Source organism: Ambystoma mexicanum, chromosome 3q, assembly GCF_040938575.1.
Source record: "Ambystoma mexicanum isolate Mex_15411 chromosome 3q, UKY_AmexF1_1, whole genome shotgun sequence".
Lineage (NCBI taxonomy): Eukaryota > Metazoa > Chordata > Amphibia > Caudata > Ambystomatidae > Ambystoma > Ambystoma mexicanum.
Window position 1 is genome coordinate 796,488,715 of NC_090926.1, and position 22,414 is coordinate 796,511,128.

Consider the following 22,414-nt stretch of genomic DNA (forward strand, 5'->3'; position numbering starts at 1 on the left):
TTTGCCCGGGTAGAGTTTGAGTTCTCCTGAGGTCCTGATATTCGTGCTCTGCAGCAGTTTAGTGGTGATTCACCCTCCAGCTGATCGCAGTGTGCGTCATGTGTTGTTCTCAGATGGGGTAGCTTTGTGTCCTGTATGCTTGGCCCATTTTTGCTTGTCCTCCGATGAGCTTGGTTATGAATTCATCCTCGTCTTTCTCCAAATCCCTCTTGTTTCTTTGTCCTCTCTAGTCCAGCTGGCCACCATTGGATTTGGACTACTGCCTGTTCATTCGTCATATTTGGACTCGCTCCAGTATACTTCCTCAGATGTTCAGCCCCAAGGTTAACTGGAAAAAGATGGGAATACTTCTATAAGCAGACAACTTTCTCCTAATTAAAAAAGCAGCATTAATAAAAAAACAATTAGAAAGATTCCACATAATATACAAAAAGAAAGGGTTAGAAGCAAACGGCGTTAAAACAAAAGTGATGATCTGCCGCCCCACTGAGGAAGAAAGTAACAACACAGATTAGAACTTGGGGATGCAAGAGTAGACATTTTGATTACTTTGGACTTACGCTAGATTGCTGTGGGGGATGGAAAGCACATTTAGATACAAATATTACCCTTTTGGTGAGATCAACAGACATGGTTGTGTTAGGGTGAACCCCAAGGCAGGCAGAGCCGTGCTAGGAGTCCACGGATGTCGAACTTGTGGAAGGCCCAACTCCTTCCCCTTGCCCAAAAGAATGCAGGGTCCACACAAGTAGCAAGGTACAACTGGGGTTTATTACAGCCAACAAACCACAGGAATCAAATGCCCGGAGGGAAGTCTATGCAACTCTCGAAGGACTCTGGCTCGCAGGCCAGTTTTGATGATGTACAGCGTCACAATTTGTGTCATACTCCGGGCCCTACTCCAAAACCTAACTCCACTCTGGATAGGCTGCTGAGTGGTAGTTCCCCTATGCAATCACTTATAGGTGTTAAACCATTGGACTAGGCGATTTCAGGTGTCAGACTTGGACTATCCCCGAAAATTGTTACTCTAGAATTGTTACAATGAGTGGACCTCGCGATTGGTCAGTGACCCCCGCTATCCACCCCTAGGACCAAGGATTTGATTGGTTGAGCTGCGGGCCCCCAACCCTGGGACAAACTGTTTTCAGCCCTCAAGTCACCTGTGAACGGTGCATTTGCAATTATGTGTCTGCAAAGTGCAACTGTGTCAGCATGATAACCGTGTGTGGACCATTACTGCCGTGAGCACACTCCACTCTCAGCGCAGAACTGTAGCTTGACTGTAACAACTTTGTTGCGACCATTGTCTGGTCCGTGTGATGGATTGCTCTTCCCAGCCACCAGATCTTGGCAGCTCCTCAGCTCGGCTGGATCACGTGTTTGGAGACCACGTTTGTGAGCACAGGAGCTCTGAATTATTTTGTATTTTACTGGGCCTGGCCTCTCTTGCGGCCAGTGTTACTTAGGTTCAGAGTGCAAAATGTCATTTGCAACATTGCAACCTTGTAAGTGGCTTTGTTCCCGCCACGGTAGTCCAGCTTGCACTGCATTCTGTGTGGCATCAGGTTTTCTAAGATGATCAGGGCCTACTAGAATTTCTTAGGCCATGGTCTGGCTTGTACTAAATGTGCTTTCCATAGTATCCATAAGTTAGTGCGTTATGGCTGTCGGTTCCCTCGAGTGCTCCTGTCATTCCATAGGGTTAATTGCATGTAAGCATCTTCAAGCATTTGCACGTGCTCTTCTGGCTTCTTGCGTTCCTGCAGTAAGCTAATGGCAAAATAATAAACGTGCAGACAGTATATATGTCACTGGCCTCTAACTCCTAGAAGTGTACACATGTGTTCTTCGTGTGGTCGGGTGTGTGAGTGTCCCGGATGTGGGGCGAGGCCTGTGCTTTCTAGGGCTTGACAACCTGGAGGTGATTGCAGACTGTCTTTCCTTTCAGTCTCACTGCTCATTCTGTGACAGCCTCAACGATGTGGGCGCCAGAAAAGCGAGGTGTGTTCCAGCGTCAAACAAAATTCTTCAGGAGGACGTGGTCTAGTATTTGTATAGGTTGCTCCTTGTGAGTTTCCTGTTCCTGGTCGTTTGTTTCCTCTTGTACGTTGTCTGCAGGCCTGCCCTGGGTCCGTTGAATCTGGTGAGAGATAAAAGAAGCTCTAGAAACCAGTGACGTTATGTAGTCATACATTTCCTGTCCCAATACATCAGCCACATTCTTTCAATGACCTAGTGGGTGGGGCCAATGGGAGGTACATTAGTCGTCCTGTTACCACCTCAAGGGGCGTTAAACGGTGGTCAGACCCTGGTTTGTTACGCACTTTGAACAGGGCTAAGGGCAAGCAGTGCAACCAGTTTTTCTTGGTGCTTTGCAGAGGTTTGGCAATTCACTCTTTCAGGAGACCATTGAGGCGTTCACACATCCCATTTGCTTGCAGGTGGTACGCACATGCTCATTTGTGTTTTATTACGAGTAGGGTGGCTATGTGCTGGAACAGTACATTGGCAAATTGAGGTCCGTTGTCAGACAGCAGGACCTCACAAATGCCCCATCTTGGGAATACTTCTCGGACCAGAAATGTTGCAGCTTGTAGAGCGTCGGCACGGGAACATTGTCCAGCCTCCACCCATCTTGAGAATAGACAGACCACTACTATCTTGTAGCGGTAACCTTGACATACTTGGATCATATCCATGTAGTCAACATGGAGATGCAGGAATGGGCCTTCGGGTCCGGGTATAGTTCCTTGCACTACTCTCAGGGTGTGTCCAGCGGAGAACTGCTGGCACGTCAAACAATTGCTCAATTACTAATAAAGTTTGCCACATGTTAGTTTAGTTTGGGACAAAACCATGATTCCCCAATGCGTGTAGCAATGACTTCTTTCCCTGTGTGTGTAGGATGATGCAACTACGTAATGCTGTTTTCAGTAACGCAAGTGGCATGACCACTTTTCCTGTGTTTTGTCGCCATAAGGCATCTGTAGGGGACTGTGACGTTGTGGAGCATGCCTCACAGACTCTCCTTCATAGTAATCGTGAGCCGAGGACAAACCAGGAAGTCTTTCCTGTAGGGACTTTCTTCTAATGTCTTTGTGTTGTGTTTGGTTGCCTAGGAGACCGGGGCTCGAGATGACGAGAGGGAAAGTGACGGTTGCAGCTGGGCTTATTGAGCCGAGAGGGGGAGTGAACAGCGGAGCGGTCGGAGTAAAAATGTATGAGAGAAAGAATGTCAGAGCCGCAGAGAAAAGCTGAGGGAGGCGAAGGTCGTTGACAGGTTCCTACCGTCGCCTTGCCAAGAGGAGCTGCGGAACGAGGAAAGCAGAGAACGAGCGGACGATCGTTACCGCAAACTCCCAGCTCAACGAAGGTCCGATACTGGGGTTTGTGACAGCCGATTGTATAACAAACCACCTGAAGGTAAAGCGAAGCTATATAAAACGTAATGAGCTGATTGATGTCGTCTAAGGGGACTGAAACGCTACGTTGTCAATAGGCGACCGCCTGGTTGAACTGTCATCCGAACGCCTGTTTAATGTGATTGAAGAGGGGGCGTATGAGGAGTCTGAGGCGATCGTTGTCGCTCTGATAATTTATTGAACTCTGCGCCATTGCGCTAACTTAATAAACAGAGCGCCATTGCGCTTTCTTAATGAACACAGTGCCGTTGCGCTTATAAATGGTTGATGTTTAGCACAGAAGAGGAGCATTGTCAGAGCCGAAGAGAGAAGCGGAAGCCAGTGGCTCACGTCTTTTTTCAGCCAAATGCTAAAGAGATACCAGAGAATGTATGATAGCTGATAAAATGGGGGTAACCTTGTAAAGAAAGAAAGCCTAGACATTAGAAGAGCAACCCGAGAAGATAGTTCAGTATTCATTGAGAAGCACCAATCTGATGTACCCTCCTGCCATCATAAAAAAACTGTTAAGCTACAGGAGGTTCAGGAACAAAGAGTAGAGTAAGGCTACTAAGATTAAAGATAAAGGAAGAGACGAGAAAGAAGAAATAAAGGAGTGCCGGAGAGTAGGAGAGCCAACTTTAGAGACTGATAAAAGCCATAGAGCAGAGTGGTAAAACATCTCCGAACAAACAAAGACTCTAAAGAATATTACTAACTCTTACTTGAACTTACCTTCAAACCACATCCTGGTCCTAAAGCCGGAAGAAGCAGAGAAAAGACGTATCCTTTTTTTCAAACAACCTAAAATAGAAAGAGTTGATGTTAATAGAAGAATTGGGTTCTCGTTGTAATCCATACAAACTTTACACTGATTCAGAGTTTCATTCATATCATTCAGCTACATTGTTACAGGGACATTGTACGTCCTCTCTTTACCTAGAGTTCCTTTTCATCCCTGGGTGCAGTTACATTATCTGATTTTCTGGGAGGTAATTGTATCCTTTCAAAAGCATCTGCCTCACCCCCCTCTTTCTTTTTGTGCCCCCTTCAGTTCCCACATTTCCCCAAAGTATGATGCACACTTTGCCTGGTGATCTGCTGCTTTGTTTCCTCTTGAGATTGCATCCCCCCCATTAACGCTAATTCCTGTGGGTACGTTATTGCCTCTATTAGCAGAGCATGCTGTACTGGAGTTCCATCAGCTCTTCTGAATCCTCTCCGGAGCCATCGTGCTATTCCTGAATGTATTGTTGAGGTGCCATGAGTGCTGTCTGAATAGATTGTTATACTCATCCCTAAGCTGTTTTGCAGTGCTAATATTAGTGCCACTAATTCTGCTGCATGTGCGGAGTAATGAGGAGGTAGTCAAACGCTTGCTACTGTTTCACTTGTCACATCTTCTTTCATTTTTACTTCAGCAGCACCAGTTCTCCTGATGCCATCACTTTGATCAATAATTAAAGACCCGTCAATGTATTGGATCTCTCACCACTCTAGCGCATCTTCCTCTACCTTGCGAGTCTCAGTGAATTGCTCACTGTTTTTGGTATAATCTTGCGCCCGCTCACCTGGTTGGTAGACATCTGCTAAGAACAGTGCTTGGTTTACATTTTTGCATCTGACAATCTTTAACTCTGGCTTTGAGAGGATGATCTCATATCCTGATTCTCTGTGTTGTCAGTGTGCTTTTTGGCTTGTGCAGTATCGCTAAATGGGTGTGTTCTACGTAAAGGGTGGTGTATTTATTTGTATTTGTATTTATGTTTGTAAAGCGCCGATAGCCCGCAGGCATCGGGGCGCTTGAACAATACAACACATATAGGCCGGGCATGGGACCTGACCTCTCCCTAAACCAGAAAGGTAGCGCAAAAGCTTAGAAATCTGATTTCCTTATCTAAAGAGGTGTGTTTTAAGCCGTTTCCTGAAAGCCAGATGGTTGCTTTCTGACCTTAATGCTTCAGGAAGGTTGTTCCACAGTTGTGGAGCCAGCACCAAGAAGGATATGCCCAACCCAGATTTAAATTTGAACTTGGGGACAGCCAGAAGACTCTTGCCTTCAGATCGCAATCGTCTCAGGGGTGCATATGGCACTCAACTGTTCTTTAGGTAATCTGGGGCTTTGCCGTAAAGGCACTTGTGCACCAATGAGAGGGCTTTAAACTTTATTCATTCCTCAACTCTAAGCCAATGGAGTGACACACGTTCACTCGTGACATGATCTCTTCTTCAAGTTTCTGACTAACCTGACCGCGTTATTCTGAATCACTTGGCATCTGGCTATATCCTTAACGGATGCCCCTATCAGAAGAGCATTGCCATAGTCGAGCCTTGATAGCACGATAGCTCTGGCTATGGTGTCCAGGTTACCTTCATTTAAAAATGGCTTGATGAATTTCAGTAACATGAGATAATATGCCATATTTTTCTGAAGATATTTGGTCTGAGCTTCTGAATTAACCACCGAGTTAACCATCATGCCCAGAGTTTTAACTTGTGTAACCACTGGGATTTTGGCGTCTTTAATCTGAAAGGATTTATATTCCGCCCCAAGATTTGCTAATTGGCGACTGGATCCGAACAACATCAATTCAGTCTTTGTGTCGTTCAGACACATCCAATTGGTCTGCATCCATTTGTTTATTATCTTATAGACTTTTCCCATGGTAGCACTGTCTACGGAATGATTACTTCCCTCCAGCTCCAAGATGAGCTGAGTGTCATCCGCGTAATTTGTAAAAGACACCCCGGCCTTAACTAAAATGCTACATAGTGTGCGCATCTAAATATTGAACAGCATAGGCGACAGACTCACGCCCTGAGGAACCCCAAATAGAATAGGACAGGAGTCGGAGAAGCTGCTTCACCAATGAACTCTGGCTTGGCGTTCTGTTGAAACGACACCAGCCACTCTATTGCCCCTTCAGAACAACCCACATTTTCCCTGAGCGCTTTGATGAGGAGTTGATGGTCCACCAGATCGAAGGCCGCGCTTAGATCCAGGAGCATAAGCATCCCTACTTTATTCTTGTCCACCATGCTCAACATCTGGTTCTGAAGATCCAGCATGGCTGTCTCCGTGCTGTGAGATGCTCTAAAGCCCGATTGTTGCTGATGCAGAACCGAATGACTCTCTACATAGCATTGTAATTGCTGTGTGGCTAATTTGTCAAAAATTTTAAGGACGAAATTTGAATTTGTTATTGGACGGAGATTAGCTGGGTCCTTGGGATACAAGCCCGCCTTTTTAAGTAGTGGGGTGATCGTGACCTTTTTTAGCACCTTCGGCACGAGCCCTCCTTAAAGGAGTTATTAACAATTTTCAAGAGGATGGGTGCAAAGATTTCCTTGTGTTGCAGAATAACGCTAGGTGGTAAAACGTTTTCTGCGCAAGTTGTGGGTTTCATATGGCCCAGCACCTCTAACAGCTCCACTTCCGTGACAGTATCAAATTTGAAGGACTGTTCTCTAATACCGAGCTCAACTTCTATTAGCAGCATGGTCTGCTTCGAGAATGCTCTGGCGTCGATATTTTGTCTGGCTTTCTCTGTTTTAGCCAGAAAAGCCATCTGTATGAGATTACAGTCAGCCTCTGTAGGCATAAACGGGGGGGGGGGGTTAGATTTTTAGGTTTTTCTATACTCTTCAATATATCGAAAAGTTTGTTTGTTTTATTGGCCACATTTTCGATTTCTATGTTGAAGAAATTATCCTTCGCTATCCTAATCTTTTCTCTGTACTCCTTGTCCTTGGTTTTCCAATTAATCTTGTTTTCCTCTGATGTCTTGGATCCACATTCTCTCCAAAGCCCTTTTTCCTTCTTGATTATAAGGAGCTCTGTAGTGAACCATTTTTGATTATTATTTTTTCTGACTGATTTGGTCTTGAGCGGGGCCGCTAACTCCACCAACTCTAAAATATGCTTATTGTACTTATCTAACAATGTCGCACAATTATCTTGCTCCTGGAAAGAGCACATTATTTTGTCCAGGCAAGGCTAAAGTTGTATCTTATTCAGGTTTTTAAAGTTTCTGCTGTCTACTTGGATATGCGGATTGAGTTAATGAGGGGGTATTGGCAGTTTGAGAGTTGCAGATACCAGATGGTGATCACTCCAGATACATGGCGTGGTTTTGCAATCTTGGATTAGTGTGTTGTGTCCACACATCCAGTCAAGCTGATTCCCCTGAGGGGTAGTAGGTCCTCATTTCTAACCCGGAAGTCAAGATTGTTGAGAGCTTTTTCCAAAGCGTTGGCTCCCTTGTCATTCTTGTTCCCACGCCAAAAATTAAGATCACCTACAATCATGGTAGACACATTAGTGGATCTTAATGGGGGTGGTGCACCCCATTGTTATTGTTGAAGCCCTATCTACTGCGAAGGCTGCAGCAGCCAACGATTGCTTGCACTGATGGTGTCCTTTCATAACTGGTTCGAGCTGCCCACTGTAGTAAGCAATAGGTGTGTGGCCCATGCTTGTCTTTTGAGTTAAAACTGCCTTAATTGTCTCACTGTCAGCATGGGAAAATGGGAAGAATTCCTTGTTGTAATCTCTGGGTCCCTAGTACTGGAGCTGTACATATTGCTTCCTTGAGTTCATTGAATGCTTCTGTCACTTCTCTTGTCCAACCGATTGGCTTTGCTTCTCTCTGTGCTTCTTTGAGAGCGGTTAAGAGTGGGCATGTGTAGGAACTCTAGTTAAAAACCCATCCCCTACAATAGTTGCACAAGCCAAGAAACCTCTGCAGCTCTCTTACTGTTTTAGGCTATGGAATGTAACATATTGCTTGGGCTCTCTTTGGGGCAATGTGTCTCCTATTTTTGGAGATCAACTGTCGGATGTGCAGTACCTCTTTTTGACAGTACTGGAGTTTGGCTTTATCTACTTTGTACCATTTTTCTGCAAGTACTGTGAGCATGTGCACTGAGTCTTTACTGCATTCTTCCTCTGTTCTGCTGCAGATGAGGATATCGTCTGCATTCTGCAATACTGTGCTCTATGTACGTGTCCCAAATCCATCTGTATCACTCTGTTAAAAATGGACATTGACTCGCAGTACCCTTGTGGTAGCCTAGTTTGTTTCCATTTCTGATTACGGTACATAAAACTTGTCAGATCTTGTGAATCTGGGTGTAATGGTATTAAGAAAAAGGCGTTGTTTAGATCAATAACAGTGAAACATGTGGCTTCTGCTGGGATGCCACATAAGATTGTTGCACGGTTTGCTGCTACGGGGTACTCTGCCTCTATAATGTAGTTAAGAGGGTATAAGTCTTGTATGAAACGCCATGACCCCATGTTGGCCTTGCGCACAGGGTGCGCTGCGGTGTTGCATGGAGATTCTGATGGTACCAGAATGCCTCTCTCAATGAGGGCGTTGATAGTTTCATAAATGCCCTCATCTGCTTCTTTGGTCAGGGGGTATTGTTTCACCCGTGGCAGTATTGCTCCAGGTTTCAGTTTGATCTTCACTCCCCCTATGCTTTTTATGCACCCCACATCAAAGGGACTTGTGGTCCATAGTGTGTCGGGTACTTTGGCAAGATCCTCCTCAAAGAATGGTGGTGGCGCTTCCAGTGCCATTGCCATCCTCTGCGCAACCTCTTTGTATGTGATAAGTAACCAGAATTGCACCCTCCTCTCCAACATCATCTCTGTCTCCCCTTCGTTGTCTGAAAACAGCTCCTCATCTGTTACCTGCGTCAATCTGCAGCTTTCTGCTACCACAATTACTGACCTCCATGCTTTACCCTGGTCATCAATAGCATGTACTGCCACACAGTCTTCTCTTGCCACCACTCCCTCTATCTATTGTTCCCCCCTTCTCATCTAGGGGTGTCTCTGGTCTGAATAGGTACTCACCTGGTCTACTCCACACCTTCCCTGTTATTCCTGGCATCCTTGCAAGGGCCATGTCAGTCCCATACTGGAACATCTCAGGGTCTGATGGTTCCCCACTCTGTACTGTGCTCCCACAATATGCTTGAACAATTTGTCTTGCAGTGAGCATGTGTGTTCCTGGTGTGGAGCATACTAATGGCCATGTTCAGTCTGCTCGTTATGTTGCGTCCCAATATGTTTACAGGTGGTTGTTTAGAATAAAGTAAGGGTAAAGATAAGTCTTGATCTCCTATAGATAAGGGGATGTTATCAGTAAAGGGAACCACTTCTCGAGCCCCAGAGAATCCTTGTGTGTTTATGGCATCGCCTGACACCGCATATGTTGCATTCTGGTTACATGACCTAGTCGCCCCAATGTCAACAAGAAAGGAAAAAGTTGTCACCTATCGCCACCCTTATGCAAGGTTCCTCTGCAGGATTGGGTGTGACCAACAGGATGGGACACAACAAGTTTGTCGGTGGGCTGTCCTATTGTGGGAATAATGATAACCCGTTCCCTGTATAAAGATTGTGCCCCACCATGGTAACCCTCCCATCCTTCTGACGGGTACCGTTGCCATCGTGTACATGGGCTCTGGAGAGTGATGGTCCTGTATTTGTGTTGGCTGTTGTGCTGCTTGTGGGTATTGGGGCATTTGTGTTGGTATTTGGGGTGCTGTTGGTTGGGGTACTGTCATGGGAGGTGGTGTTGGTGCAGCCTGAGGCTGTGTCTGTACTGGATGTGTAGCCTGTTGAATTGTCTGTGACTGTCCTTGTTGCTGTATCTCCTGGGGGTAGTAACCATCCTGTCCCCTTTGGTAGCCCTGCTGCCCCCGCTCTCCCCACCTCTGTGGCATCTCCCTGCATGCACGTGAAATGTGCCCTTGCTGCCCGCAGGTCCAGCACTGGGGTGGTTCTCTAGCTTGCCATGGGAATCCTCCTCCCTTTCCTGGTCCTTGCACCATTTGTTGTGTGGATTCCCCCCCTGTGGGTTGGTGCGACTGTGGTCCGAAACCTAACCCCCTTTGGAATCCTCCCCCAATAATTAATTATGTTTGTACCCGCCCCTTCCCATCTACACCCCTCCATGGGTGGTACATACTGTTGCATGGGATTGTATGGCATCAGTTGTTGGTATTGAGGCTGCGGTTGAGTTGTCCTGGGTGGTGTCTGTGTTTGGGCTTGTTATTTATTTATTTATTTACTCTTTTTATTGGCATTTCATGAACCATAGTGCATTGCCAGACATTACAATACATTTCAAAACATTGTGGGAGTTGGTTTTGCTTCAGCGTGTTGTTATAAACGCACACTCTCATAAGGGTTGTGAGTTCTTAACCGCAATGCAGCCTCGGTTCGTTGTCGCCCTATCCCCCCTCTTCTGGTGTCCACTGCCCCTTATTCAGTGGCTTTAATTGAACTTTATATCCCAACAAAACATCCCACTGTCCTCTACCCCCCAAACCGTGAGTTGCTCCGTGGCTTGGCGGTCTCTGTCCTTGAGGCTATTGTGTCATTGTCTTAGGCTTCCGGTCCCGATCTTGATGTCTGTGCCCTGGGTTTGTGAGTGTGTGTTTGTCCCTTTTCCTTCCCCTCCCCCTTAGGTGAACTGGTCTGTGAGTGCGCTGAATTTTGCCACCCTATAGGGGGCTGTATGTTTGTCTTCTAGCCAGAGCCGATTGTTCCAGTCTGCATGTTTTCGCTAGCAGTTCTGTGCGCTCGGGCTGTGAGGGAGGGGTCTTAGCCTTCCAGTGGATAGTCCGTAATTTCCTCGCCGTAAATAGTAGTATCCCTATGAGTCTGCGGGTTAAAGGGTCCTCATGCCAGTCATCCGCCACAGCAGCATCATCTCTGGTGTGAATGCGACCGTGGCTCCGTTGATGCCCCCTATCTGTCTGTGCACCTACCTCCAGTATGTAGAGAGTTTGGGGCAGTGCCACAATATGTGGCCCATCGTGTCTAGTGATCCGCACTCCCTCCAGCATTTGTTTGAGTGAGCGATTCCCATCTGGAAAAGCGTTGCTGGGGTGTAGTATAGCCATTGTATGATTTTGTATTGGATCTCTGTTTTTGAGATTGGTGGAGATTAGGGGTATGGCAGCGTAGTATTACATGATACCCGAGACCTCTATTTGAGTGCCTAGGTCCTCTGACCAGGATTGTGCTGTGTGGTTTCGCCCTTGGTTGTTCAGTATCGCCATTTGGTAGAAGGTGCGTAGGTGTGGGAAGGTTATCTAGGTGGTGCTCCATTTCCGCCTCACAGGGGGCCGGAGTTGGTGGTCGTGATATTTGCATGTTGTGTTGTTGTATAGTGATGCAAATTGTGTGATATGTGAGCCAGTCGCCTGTGTTCAGTCCCAATTTGGGTCATGCGTCTTGGGACGTCTGCAGTCGTCCTTCATCGCTTATGTCCATAAACCGCAGGTTGGCCCACTCTTGGTCTTGCTTGCAGTGTAGTTTTTGTGTTTGCCCATACGTAAGAATTGCCCTGATGCTGGACCATGCTGGGGCATAACAGGTTTGGACCCCTTGTGTCGCCCTGAGATTGTGCCATTGGGTTAAGGTGGGTCCGATAATTGGATGTTTCTTTAGGCCCGGGGGAGCTCACCTGGAGGAGTGGCCATGATTTCGATGGGATTGAGTTGTTTCATCATTTCGACCTCCATTGCCCTCCAGCTGGAGTCGTCCGATGTGTCTAACCATTGTTTTACCCAGCAGACCTACGCTGCTTGGTAGTAAGCCTTCAGGGAGGGGGCTGCTAGTCCTCCGTTTGGTTTGGTGGCTTGTAGGCCCGGTAGACAAATTCTCACCACCTTCCCTTTCCAGATAAACCTAACGATTGCACTATCCAGCTCTGTCAAGGAGGCGGGGGCTGGGCTAATAGGAATCATCATAGCGATGTATGTGAGCTTGGGGAACAAGTTAATTTTTAGGGTGTTTATTCGTCCAGTAAGGGAGAGGGCTAGTGTGTCCCATCGTTTTAGGACTTGGCATATACATGTTATTTTGCTGGGATAGTATAGGTCTCTGATGTTGTCCAGTGAGGCGCTGACATTAATGCTAAGGTATTTGATATGGTCAATTTGCAAGGTCAAGGGGGTTATTCCCCCTGGGTCCCATGGGATATCTAGGTTCCTGTTATAGGTCAAAGGATCGATTCAAAAGGACTGAAAACAAAAGGATCGAAAACCCCCCCCAAAAAATATAATAAAAAAAAAAATGTGATCCTTTTGTTTTCGACCCTATTACATTCAATCCTTTTGTAGTCGACCCTTTGACCGGACACCCTGGGGGGTGCAGTGGCATGATCTTGGATTTGCCCCAGTTGATTGTGTAGCCCGCCATAGGGCCAATTTCCAAAAGGAGCGTTCGGATGTGCGTGAGGGATGTGTGGCCTTTACTGACATAGAGTAGCATGTCATCTGCGTAGAGGGATACGCAGTGTTTAGTATCCAGTCATTATATCGAAATACAAAGCATCAAAAACAAATCCATTGAATACTTGGGGCTTGGGTTAGTTTTAAGGGTTAAAGTAGGGTTAGGGTTAGGGTTGGGGCTTGGGATAGATTAAGGGTTAAATTAGGGTTGGGGCTATGGTTAGGGTTGGGAGGCGGAGGGGTTGGGGGGAAATCACCCCCCCCCCCCCGCCCCCAATATAAAAAATAAAATGTTACAAGGGGCTGGCCAGTGCTGAAATTTCAGCACTGGACAGCGCCATGTAACTTTTTAAAGTTAGGAAAATGCATAGAAATGCTACTTTTTACATGTAAAAGTGCATCTCCATTGAAACCAGTACATGAATATTGTTGATGGACTGGTTTAGATGGAATTGCACTTTTACATGTAAAATATAGGTTTTCGATGCTTTGGCAAGTCGACCCTTTATTTTCGAGGGAATCACTATAAACCGTGGTGTTCCTCTGTGCATTGTGTGATGCCCGTCCAGCCCTCATCTGCCAGGAGTTTGATCGCTATAGGCTCGATGGATAGCGTGTATAAAAGTGGCGATAGCGGGTTCCTTGACGTGTGCCTGATTGTAGCTCGAATGCCAGGGAGGTGATGCCTTGGTGACGACAGCGGCAGATGGACCTGTATATAGTAATCTAATCAGTTGGACCATGTTGGGGGGAAGCCATATCGAGGCAGTACTTTAAAGATGAAATCCCACTGTACTTTATCAAAGGCTTTTTCAGTGTCAATAGCCAGTATTAGGTCTTCTGGGTCCCTGTCTCCCGTTACCACGTGTAGCAGCCTTCTAATGTTCTCGCTCAAATGAACCCCGTTTGGTCTTTGTGTATGATATATGGGAGGCTGTTTTCTATCCGTCTGGCTAGGCACTTTGCCAGTATCTTGGCATCTGCGTTTAAGAGGGAAATGGGCCTATACGATCCGCATGACTCGGGGTCCCGCACCTCTTTTTGGAAAACCACTATGTTTGCAGCAAGCATAGACTGGGGAAGGCATCCTAGATTGTTCGCTTCATTGAATACCTCCTCCAGTCGGGTTGCAATGTCTGCACCCAGTTTATTTATACAGGTTTATTGGAATTCCTCCTGGCGCTGCCGCTTTCCCGGCAGTTAATGTAGCAATGGCGCTTGTAATTTCTGCTGCTGTGAAGCACGATTCGAGGGCTGGTATGTGGTCCTGGAGGATTTTTGGGATGCTTATGAAGTCCAGGAAGAGGTCACTATCTGGGTTCGCGGAGGTGTCTGGGGCAGTGCATAGTTCTTTATAAAACTCCCCCCCCCTTTATCGTGTATTGTGACTATGTTTGGGCTGTTTGGCACGTTTTACGCTGAGGGCCATTGTCCTCAGGGGTTTATCGCTTTTGAAATAATATGATTGGGAGCAGCTGGTGTAAGACTTTTGGGCTCTGTCGGTAGTGACCTGTTTTTGATTTTAGCGCTGAGTTTGTTCAGCTGTGGTTTTAGTAGTTTGTTACTAGTTCGTTTGTGGGCCCTCTCGGCTATACTCCGTTCAGCTGTTAGACAGGCTATTTTCCTCCCCCCCAGGTCTTGCCCAGCGCGATATGCATTGTCCCCTCGTGTAGGCCTTGAATGCATCCCAGCACTTATGGGTTCTGTAGTCCTGACCAAGATTGGATTCCCAGAACCGCTCAGCGTCGGATGTGAGGTGCTCTCAGGTCAGCGTAGTGGAGCATGCAGAGGTTTCGTCTCCAGGGGAAAGCTTGCACAGAGTGTCTGGGAGGGCGAGGCATAGGAGTACCGGGACAGGGTCTGAGAGGACTGTCGGGAGGCTCTTGAACTCCTGGACTAAGTGGATTGTGTTTGCTGGGGTCAGCCAGTAGTCCAGTCGGCAGTAAGTGTCGTGGGGGTGAGAGTAAAATAATACTTTGTTTTGTTTGTGTTTCTCCCTCCATATGTCTATCAGGTGGAGATCTTGCATTAGGGTATTGAGGGCTGCCCGTTTCTTCAGTGTGATGGGGCCTCCGGGGGTTGTGCCGTGACGGTCTAGTGTAGGATCTAGGGCAATATTAGCGTGAAATTGCTCATATATTGGGCACATGTTGTGAACATGTCACTGAAGAAGGAAGGGGTGTCTGAGGTAGGGACGTATACATTAAGGAGTGTGATGGGGTGGTGGTGTAAGAATTCCTGTATCGGGTTTTGGATTCGTAGTGGGACCCGCTTATTGATGAGAATGGATTCCCCTCTTTTTCCATGCTGTGGGGGAATGGTATGCTGCCCCTATCCACCCCCGTTGTAGTTTCGCAGATTCTGTTGCCCCCAGATGGGTTTCTTGGAGGAAGATTGTCTCCCTGGAGATCCCTCATGTTGTTGAGTAGTCGTCTGCGTTCGATGGGGTGGCCTAGACCTTGAATGTTGATTGTTACTAGGGTGATATTCGGGGCCATTGTCTGTGTATGTTTTGAAGTGTGCGCTATTGACTAATTGTGTCTGCCTTGAGGTTTGTGCGTACTGTATGCTATCCTGGCATAGCCCTTTTTGTTTGGCATTAGGAGCCTGCAACTCGGTTTGGCTCCAACCTGAGCATACAACAACCCTTAACCAAACAACTTGATTAACAAATAACAAACGTTGGGTAGGTCCAACTCGTCGCCATTGCCCAAGACATGGGCAGTTTGCCCGGACACAAGGTTTTTGGTTGGGGGGGAGAGGCCTACGCCGCCTGCCTCCTCGTTCCACACCCAGTTTCGGGTGCTTTTTGCCACTGGGTGTTCCTAACAGGGTTACGGCATGCCCCGTAGCGTCTGGTACGGTACAGGTGGTGTGTTTATCAGGTACGCTTGATCTTCTTAATGAGAAGCGTTATGTGCGTCGAACTGAAGGATCCAGAGGTGAAAAACCAGGTTCAGTTCTTCTTGGGGTTTGAATGTGCTGCGAGGCCTTTCGTTTTCAGCGCTTGGGTCCCCATCCTTTTGGTCTGCTGCAGTTTTTTGCCATTTCCTGCTTGCCTGTGGTCTGTCTGAGTTGGGGGGAGGGCGGAGATCCGGCCGCTGGCGCTCCGGTGGTGGTTGTTCGAAGTCTGTGGTGACTATGTTGCGCTGTTGGAGGAAGCGCCACGCTGATTCCGGATCTTCAAATGTGTTCCATTGTTTGTCGATCTGTACGCACCATGTTGCTGGAAATTTCAGGTAGTGGCGGTAGTCTGAGGTCTTCATAGCTTTGAAGATCAGGCTGAACTCTTTGCGTCTCTTGGAGACCTCAGGTGAGTAGTCATTGTATATCCTGATATTTGCTGATCCTACTCTGATTGGGCCCCCTTCCCTGTAAGCTTTCAGGATCGCCATTTTATGCTGGAAGTTGGGCAAGCGCATGGTTATAGCCCAGGTATGCTGATCGGGCGGTGGTTTCAGAATAGGTGCCCTGTGCACCCGCTCGATTGTGAGTTCTTGCAGGTTCTCGATTTTGAGGGTGTCTCTTAGGAGGTGGTATATGAAGGTCTTCAGGATCACCCCTTCTGCGTTCTCTGGCAGGCCCACCACCCGTAGGTTGTTTCTTCGGGACCGATTTCTCCTGGTAATCGATTATTTTTTATTTATTTTTTTATTATTTTTTTATTATTTTTTTTTTATGGACGTCCAATCGCAACAAGGCGGAGATGGGTCTTCTGGGTTGGCTGGATGTAGCTGGCAACAGTGTTTTCTCTGTTATTGGGCCACAGCCTTCTCTTTGCATGCCTGTTCGCTCCGTTGTTACTGACTCTACTCGGGGTGCCTGCCGGATGGTAGGTTATAACGCCTTGTGATAGTGTGCTGCGTGGGCTTCCCGCTCTTTGGCTGTTCTGCAGTATTTTATTGAGTCTGGTATTCCTTGTCTGCTGAGGGAGGGGTCTCCCCTGCCCAGGGGTGTGCTCAGGCTCGTATCGTCATTTGCGGGATCGCTACTGGTATGTCTCCCCTGTTCTGCTCTCATTCTGCCTGTGTAAGGGCAGTTGTCCCTCGATTGTGGCTGGGTTGGAGTGCCTGTTTGCGGGGTGGTCGGGCTGTTGCTTGTGCCCTTAGTGCTTCGGTTCTAACTGGCACGCCGATGTCAGGACGGTTGTTCCACGAGGGGGGAGGGAAGTCTGTTGTGGGGCTTGCCGTGGAGATGTTTCTTACAGTAGGGGTGTGCGCCCCCAGTACTGTGGGTCGCGGTCTGTGGGCGGCTGGTTCTCCGTTTGCCTGCTCTCTCTGCGCAGGATGTGGTGCTTGTAGAGGTGTTCAGCTATTATTCTGGGCTGGGGCGCTTGTGTCTGTACTCCTGCCTGTGAGTTTGAGGCTTGGCTTCTCACCATAGGGGGGATCCAGCCGGGGGCTGAGATGATCCAGAGTTTTTCTGTGCAGAGTGTGCGTGTGATGAGCTTTGTGCAGGGTCTGCTGGTGATGATAGTCCCTGATTTAGGGGGTGGATGGATGTGCCAGGCCTCGGCAGCCATTATAGGGAGCCTATCGAGTTAATACTCAATGTTCGTTGCGCCCCGTTTCAGGGTTCTGATCCTTCTACGCGGCTATAGTGGGTGGTGTTAGCCTGGGGGGAGCGCTGTTTATGTTCGCGCTACTCCGCTGGGTCCCTCATGGTGTTGCAAGTGTCTCCATGCCAAGTTGTATGTGGGGGTGGTCGTTCCGCAAGGAATCCACCCGCTGTGTGTGTTAGTGAGGTGCACTACTGCGGCTGGGACCCAGGGCGATAGTGTCTCCCCGCCCGTCAGGCCTGGACTGGGCTCCCCCCACCCTCTTACTTGTGATTTAGTTGAGGCGGCTTGGCGCGATCTGTCCTCACTGGCCCTGTTCCCCTGGTGTAGGGGCCGTTGGTTGGGGGCTGCTGCTCTCCGGTGGGTGCCACTTGGGAGGCTGGAGGCGGCGAGGCACTGTCCTGCCGTGGTGCGTCAGCCCGGGCTGTTACGCCACACCCCCCCCCCGTCCGGCGTTGTTGGGGTTACTGCGGCGTACGTCCGCTCAGGCGGGCGATTCTTCGTCTGTTGTTGGGGGCTGCCACCTGTCGTGGGGGCCTGTTGTAAGCTTTGCTGGGCCCCGGTCTAAATGGGAGACAGACGGGGTCTGCTCCTTTGTCAATCTCGGGCGGTGCATGCCCTTTTGGGTCTGCTCAAAGCCTCCAGTTCAGGCGTCAGCTATCCGGAGCGTTGGTTTTGGCGGTCTTTTGCTGGCACCAGTTGTGTTCTGAGGTGTTCGGGTTTCGGGCATCGTTTCTCATGCACTTTGGTTTCTCTGGATCCTGATGGAGAGAGCTTCAATTCTCCTTCATTTGTGGTGCGTTCTGTCAGCTTTACCAGGCATATTTTTGCAGATCCGTCGCTGCATTGTCAGGAGCTCCTCTAGCCCGCGGGCATCTTGCGCCGCGCCCCCTAGTTTGAACTGACAGTTTCTTTTGAACCGACTTTGCTTCATCTGCTTTCCTCTCTTGTGCTTTTTGTTTTGCTTACTGTTGCCATAGCCTGCAATGATGAACTATTGTGAGTTGTATTTCCGGCCACACCTTTGCCTCCATCTCCACTAGTTTTTTCAAACTTTTCTGTACCTGCTCTGGTAATCCTTGAATCAAGATGTGGTAAAAAATTGCTATCCTTTTGTCCCACGGCTCTCGAGTTTCAACGCGCCAAAGCTCTTGAATCTCTTGAATGTAATTAACGGGGTCCTCATCGTCGCACATCTTGCTTGCCAAACTGCAGCTCTACAATTGGCGAATGGTGACACATCATGGGCTGTATTTTGTATAGTGATCCCTGGGAACCCCGCCCTCTTCCAGATGTCATCAGCGGTGTCACCCAATATAGAAACCATAGTTCTATACTATACTCCGATCAAAGACGGCGCCAAATCCAGTTTTGCAAAGAAAAAAGGTTTTTATTATTCAAATTGCCCTTGTATGACACGTGTTTCGGCTATATCCCCTAGCCTTTCTCATATCAGGGCCTTAATTAACATTAACAAAACAGAAATTTTGGGGGTGGAAAATTGGAAATGGAGAAAGGGAAAGGGGATGAAAACATTAAGTTTGCAATTATTTAGCACAAAAAGTCAAAGTATTAATCACATTCATCACAATAAAAAACAAACTGAATAGTTGAAAAAGTAGTCACAGAGAAACAAGGGTTGACAAAGGGGAGGATTCATAGGGTAAAAAACAAATCTGAGACAGCGGGGCTGATTCAGGCAATTATTTGCGCCGGAAAACGGAGATTTGAGCACCATTCTGCCCGCAAATCCCCATTTGTTAAACCGGGATTTGCAGGCAGAATGGCGCGCACATCCCTGTTTTTCGGCGCAAATAATTACATGAATCAGCCCCATTATATCAAGAACAAAGGGAAAAAACATAAAGATATCTAATTTGTCCAGGTACTTCCTTAGAAGTCCATTTTACAAATTACTTGGCCCTGTGCAAATGTTACCTTGTTACTGTATGTTCTCAAATATTTGTATTTAGTCAAATTCACGGATAGATGGGTTCAATCCCTTTGAAAAGAATAAGTGCAAAGACTCAGTATTCTTGTGAAATCTAGTGTAAGTACGTCCTCGGACTTCTAAAGAATATTTATCAGGGTTACGCAGTACAAGCACTAATACGTTCCTTTCCGTGTGTCAGTGAATCATTTTAGCAAGGAATCACCCGAGATGGAGACTCTAGGTTCTATTAGTCTGTCATACGTGTAATGCGTTCTAAAGGTCTGTTACAAGGTAAAAGGTAATAAGGTTCCTAGGTAGTCTGTGCTCGCAATGTTAGCGCTGGTTCATTCTTTTCTATGTATTCGTAAAACGTTTTTACAAAACACCCGAGTTAGAGACTCTGTTGTTGTAATTATGTGTTACACGCGTAATGCGTTCTAATAGTCTATTACAGGTATACGGTAACAAAATGGTCTATATTCGTAATGCAAGCTCTACTTCATTTCTTTCTGTTCATCAGTAAATCATTTTTCACAAGTCATGAGTTAGAAAATCTACATTCTAATTATGCATCAAACGCGTAACGAGTTCAGAAAATACCTTACAGATGTGTGGTCACAGAGTAGTCTATACTCGCTACATATTGGTACTGTGATAAAGAGCTGCTCACTAAGGATTGTAATTTAAGGACGGTCTTACCCGCAGCATTTCCTCGTTGCGCCATCGCGCACAGGTCTTTTCTGTAAGGCGCCGAATGGCGTCTGTGTTTAGGTGTTTGTTGACAGCAGTCCTTCTACAATTTCCGCTGTGGACGCGGCAGCGTGCGCCATCTTTTGTCTTTTGGGAATCAGTTCATCGTAGTATATATATTTACTGGTTATTTTGCCAAATTAACACTTCATAAGTAAAACACTATTTCTGAGTGCCAAATTCAATATTTGCAATAACGCAATTCTAGTATATTATGTGATACATGTTTTGCATATTTTTTCTCAATTTAGAGTTATTAAGAAACACATTGCATTATTAATACGGAAAGGTTCTTTCTGGCGTGATACGAGCCTTGTTATCAATATATGTTCTTTTGTTTGGAAATAGGTCGTCATGATTATATTCGTAGTTAGTCACAGGAGTGTGATTTCTGAGAGAAATCTCAGTGACGAGGCAAACTCGTGGGTATTTATTACACTGACCTGAGTAAATAAGTAGGGTAGTTATACCATGCACATTAGTTAAAAAGTTGAATGCTTAAAAAAATTACAACAATATAGAAACCAGTAGGCCCTTGATGTCCCCCACTGCCAGCCTGTGCCCTGCAGTTAGTTTCTCCATTTCATAAATCCATTTCCCCGCCATGGCACTTACTGAAGGCAGACGGTATTTAACATTTTCCTTGTCTGTGTGCTTCCAGGGCATATATTGTGGTCTTTCTCCCCCTCTTTCTAGTAAAGGCATGTGCGAGTATGCTTCTCTCTCCTCCGGTGTCCGTCTGTACTGCCTGACCTGTATGGGCCCTCTTTCATAGTCAATATCAGTGCAGATGTCTGCCTGCTCTACTGTCTGTGTCTGTGGTAATTGGTCATGGACCCTAGGTTGTCGCCCCCTGTAACAGGAGTGTCCCTTGTATTGTGCAATCATTGCCTTGTCCCTCCTCCGCCCTGGGAGATCCCGTAATCTGTAATTGTGTGGTGTCTGGGGGGGCTACTCCTCCTGTTATGTCTAGGATTGGGTTGTCTGTGTCATGCCCTCCTCCCCTCTGTTCCTGTGACCTGCACTCCCAAGAGATCCTCTCACCTGTCCTCCTGAGGTAGAGTTTGTTAGGCCTTCCCCCCTCTTCGTCAATATGGCTGTCATCATGGTCAGACTCATCGTTCATGTGCCTACAGAACCCATTTGAGAAATTGAATTTCCGTGTAATTAGGTTGGAGTTGTGTTGTGCATTAAGATCAATGTCTGTTAATTTACATTTGTTCTCCCTTTCCTGTACTCCTAGACATGCAGCGCCATTCCCTGCTGGGCCTTCCTTTGTTAGATTTGCACAGTCTTGTTCCTGCTGCCTCTCCTCACCCTTCGGTTTTTCATTCCAATTGTACTTTAATTTCGTCACTTACCCGTCTCAACGCCCACGCGTCCTCATCCTCTATATCGTTCCCTTGTCTACCTTTCCAACCGTAACTGCTTCAGCCTTTTCTCCTCATACTTACGTGTTTCTTGCAATATTTTCTTTCTCCATGCCATTTCCATTGCCTTTTCCTCTTCTCCCAGCTTCTCTATTTCCTGCCTTATCTCCTGCCTCCTCTCCTTGTCCTAATGCTCAAGTCTTATTTCTTTGTCCTTATGTCTTTGCTCCTCCTCCTCCCCCTGCGCTATGCTCCCGTGGCACCAGAGTCCCAGTTCCAAACTCTCTATTGCCTTTGCTGCCCCTTCGGCTGCCCCCGTTGTTGTTCCCTTTAATTTTAGGAGTATCTGTGCAGCTATCCATTCCTCCGCCCCTATTCCCGCAAACTCTGTTTTTGCCCGTCGCAGCCTCCCCCCCATCTTCAGGTACAGGGCTGCTGTCCACCTGTCCTGTGTCTCTCTGGTGTTCGTCTTTGGCATATGGGGGTGACTTATACGCAGGATTAGAATTCCCCTCTGCTGCTTTTAGTTCTCTTACGGGATACATGCCCTGCTCCTCCTCATCTGCATCGTCGGATATTACACTAGGTGTTGCTGGAGGCGGAGCAGAGGGGTCCGATCCTTCCTCCCTTACCTCCTGCTGAGCATCCATGGATTTTCCTCTTGGATCATACGCCAGAGCCTGAAGATGTTCATATGGTTTGCTAGCTTTTTTTCCCTTATATGTGCTTTGTAAGTGTGTTAGCAGTGATTGCAGCACGTCTTTGGAGAAACTGCCGCTGGGCAGCCAGGTTCTTGCAAACTTGCCTTATGTCTCTTTAGACCACTGTATGCTATACTTCACTATTTTATCTTTATACAGGGTCAGGGTTTTACAGAGATGCTGTATGGGGGTTACTGTCCCGTTGTACATGGGATGCTGTATGGGGGCTATCGTCTGATTGTATGCAGGATACATAGTGAACCTTGAGTTCTTTACCTGACATCTAATTGAGGGTTCCAATAGTCCGCCTGTCAAGGGGAGAAAATTACAGTACAATGGTCATCACTTTCAGTTGCTACTAGCCCCAGCGGCTCTACTCCTTACACAGGGTGCTCTGTTTACAGCCCCGCCTCCACCAGCTCTGCCGCTCGCCAGCACTT

The 22,414-nt window shown here is 47.2% G+C and overlaps 1 protein-coding gene across 4 annotated transcripts in view; it reads left to right on the forward strand.

Moving 5' to 3' along the window:
* The window catches only part of EME1 (essential meiotic structure-specific endonuclease 1), a 313,316-nt gene that overhangs the window by 245,634 nt on the left and 45,268 nt on the right, over nucleotides 1-22,414 (forward strand). The window contains exon 10 of one of the 4 annotated variants that reach the window (XM_069654877.1): nucleotides 3,123-3,298. The exons of the other annotated variants lie outside the window; for them this stretch is intronic. Coding sequence (XP_069510978.1) covers nucleotides 3,123-3,179 — 57 coding nt within the window. The 3' untranslated portion in view covers nucleotides 3,180-3,298. Of the gene's footprint in view, nucleotides 1-3,122; nucleotides 3,299-22,414 lie in introns of those variants that run through there. 4 annotated transcript variants of the gene reach the window in all.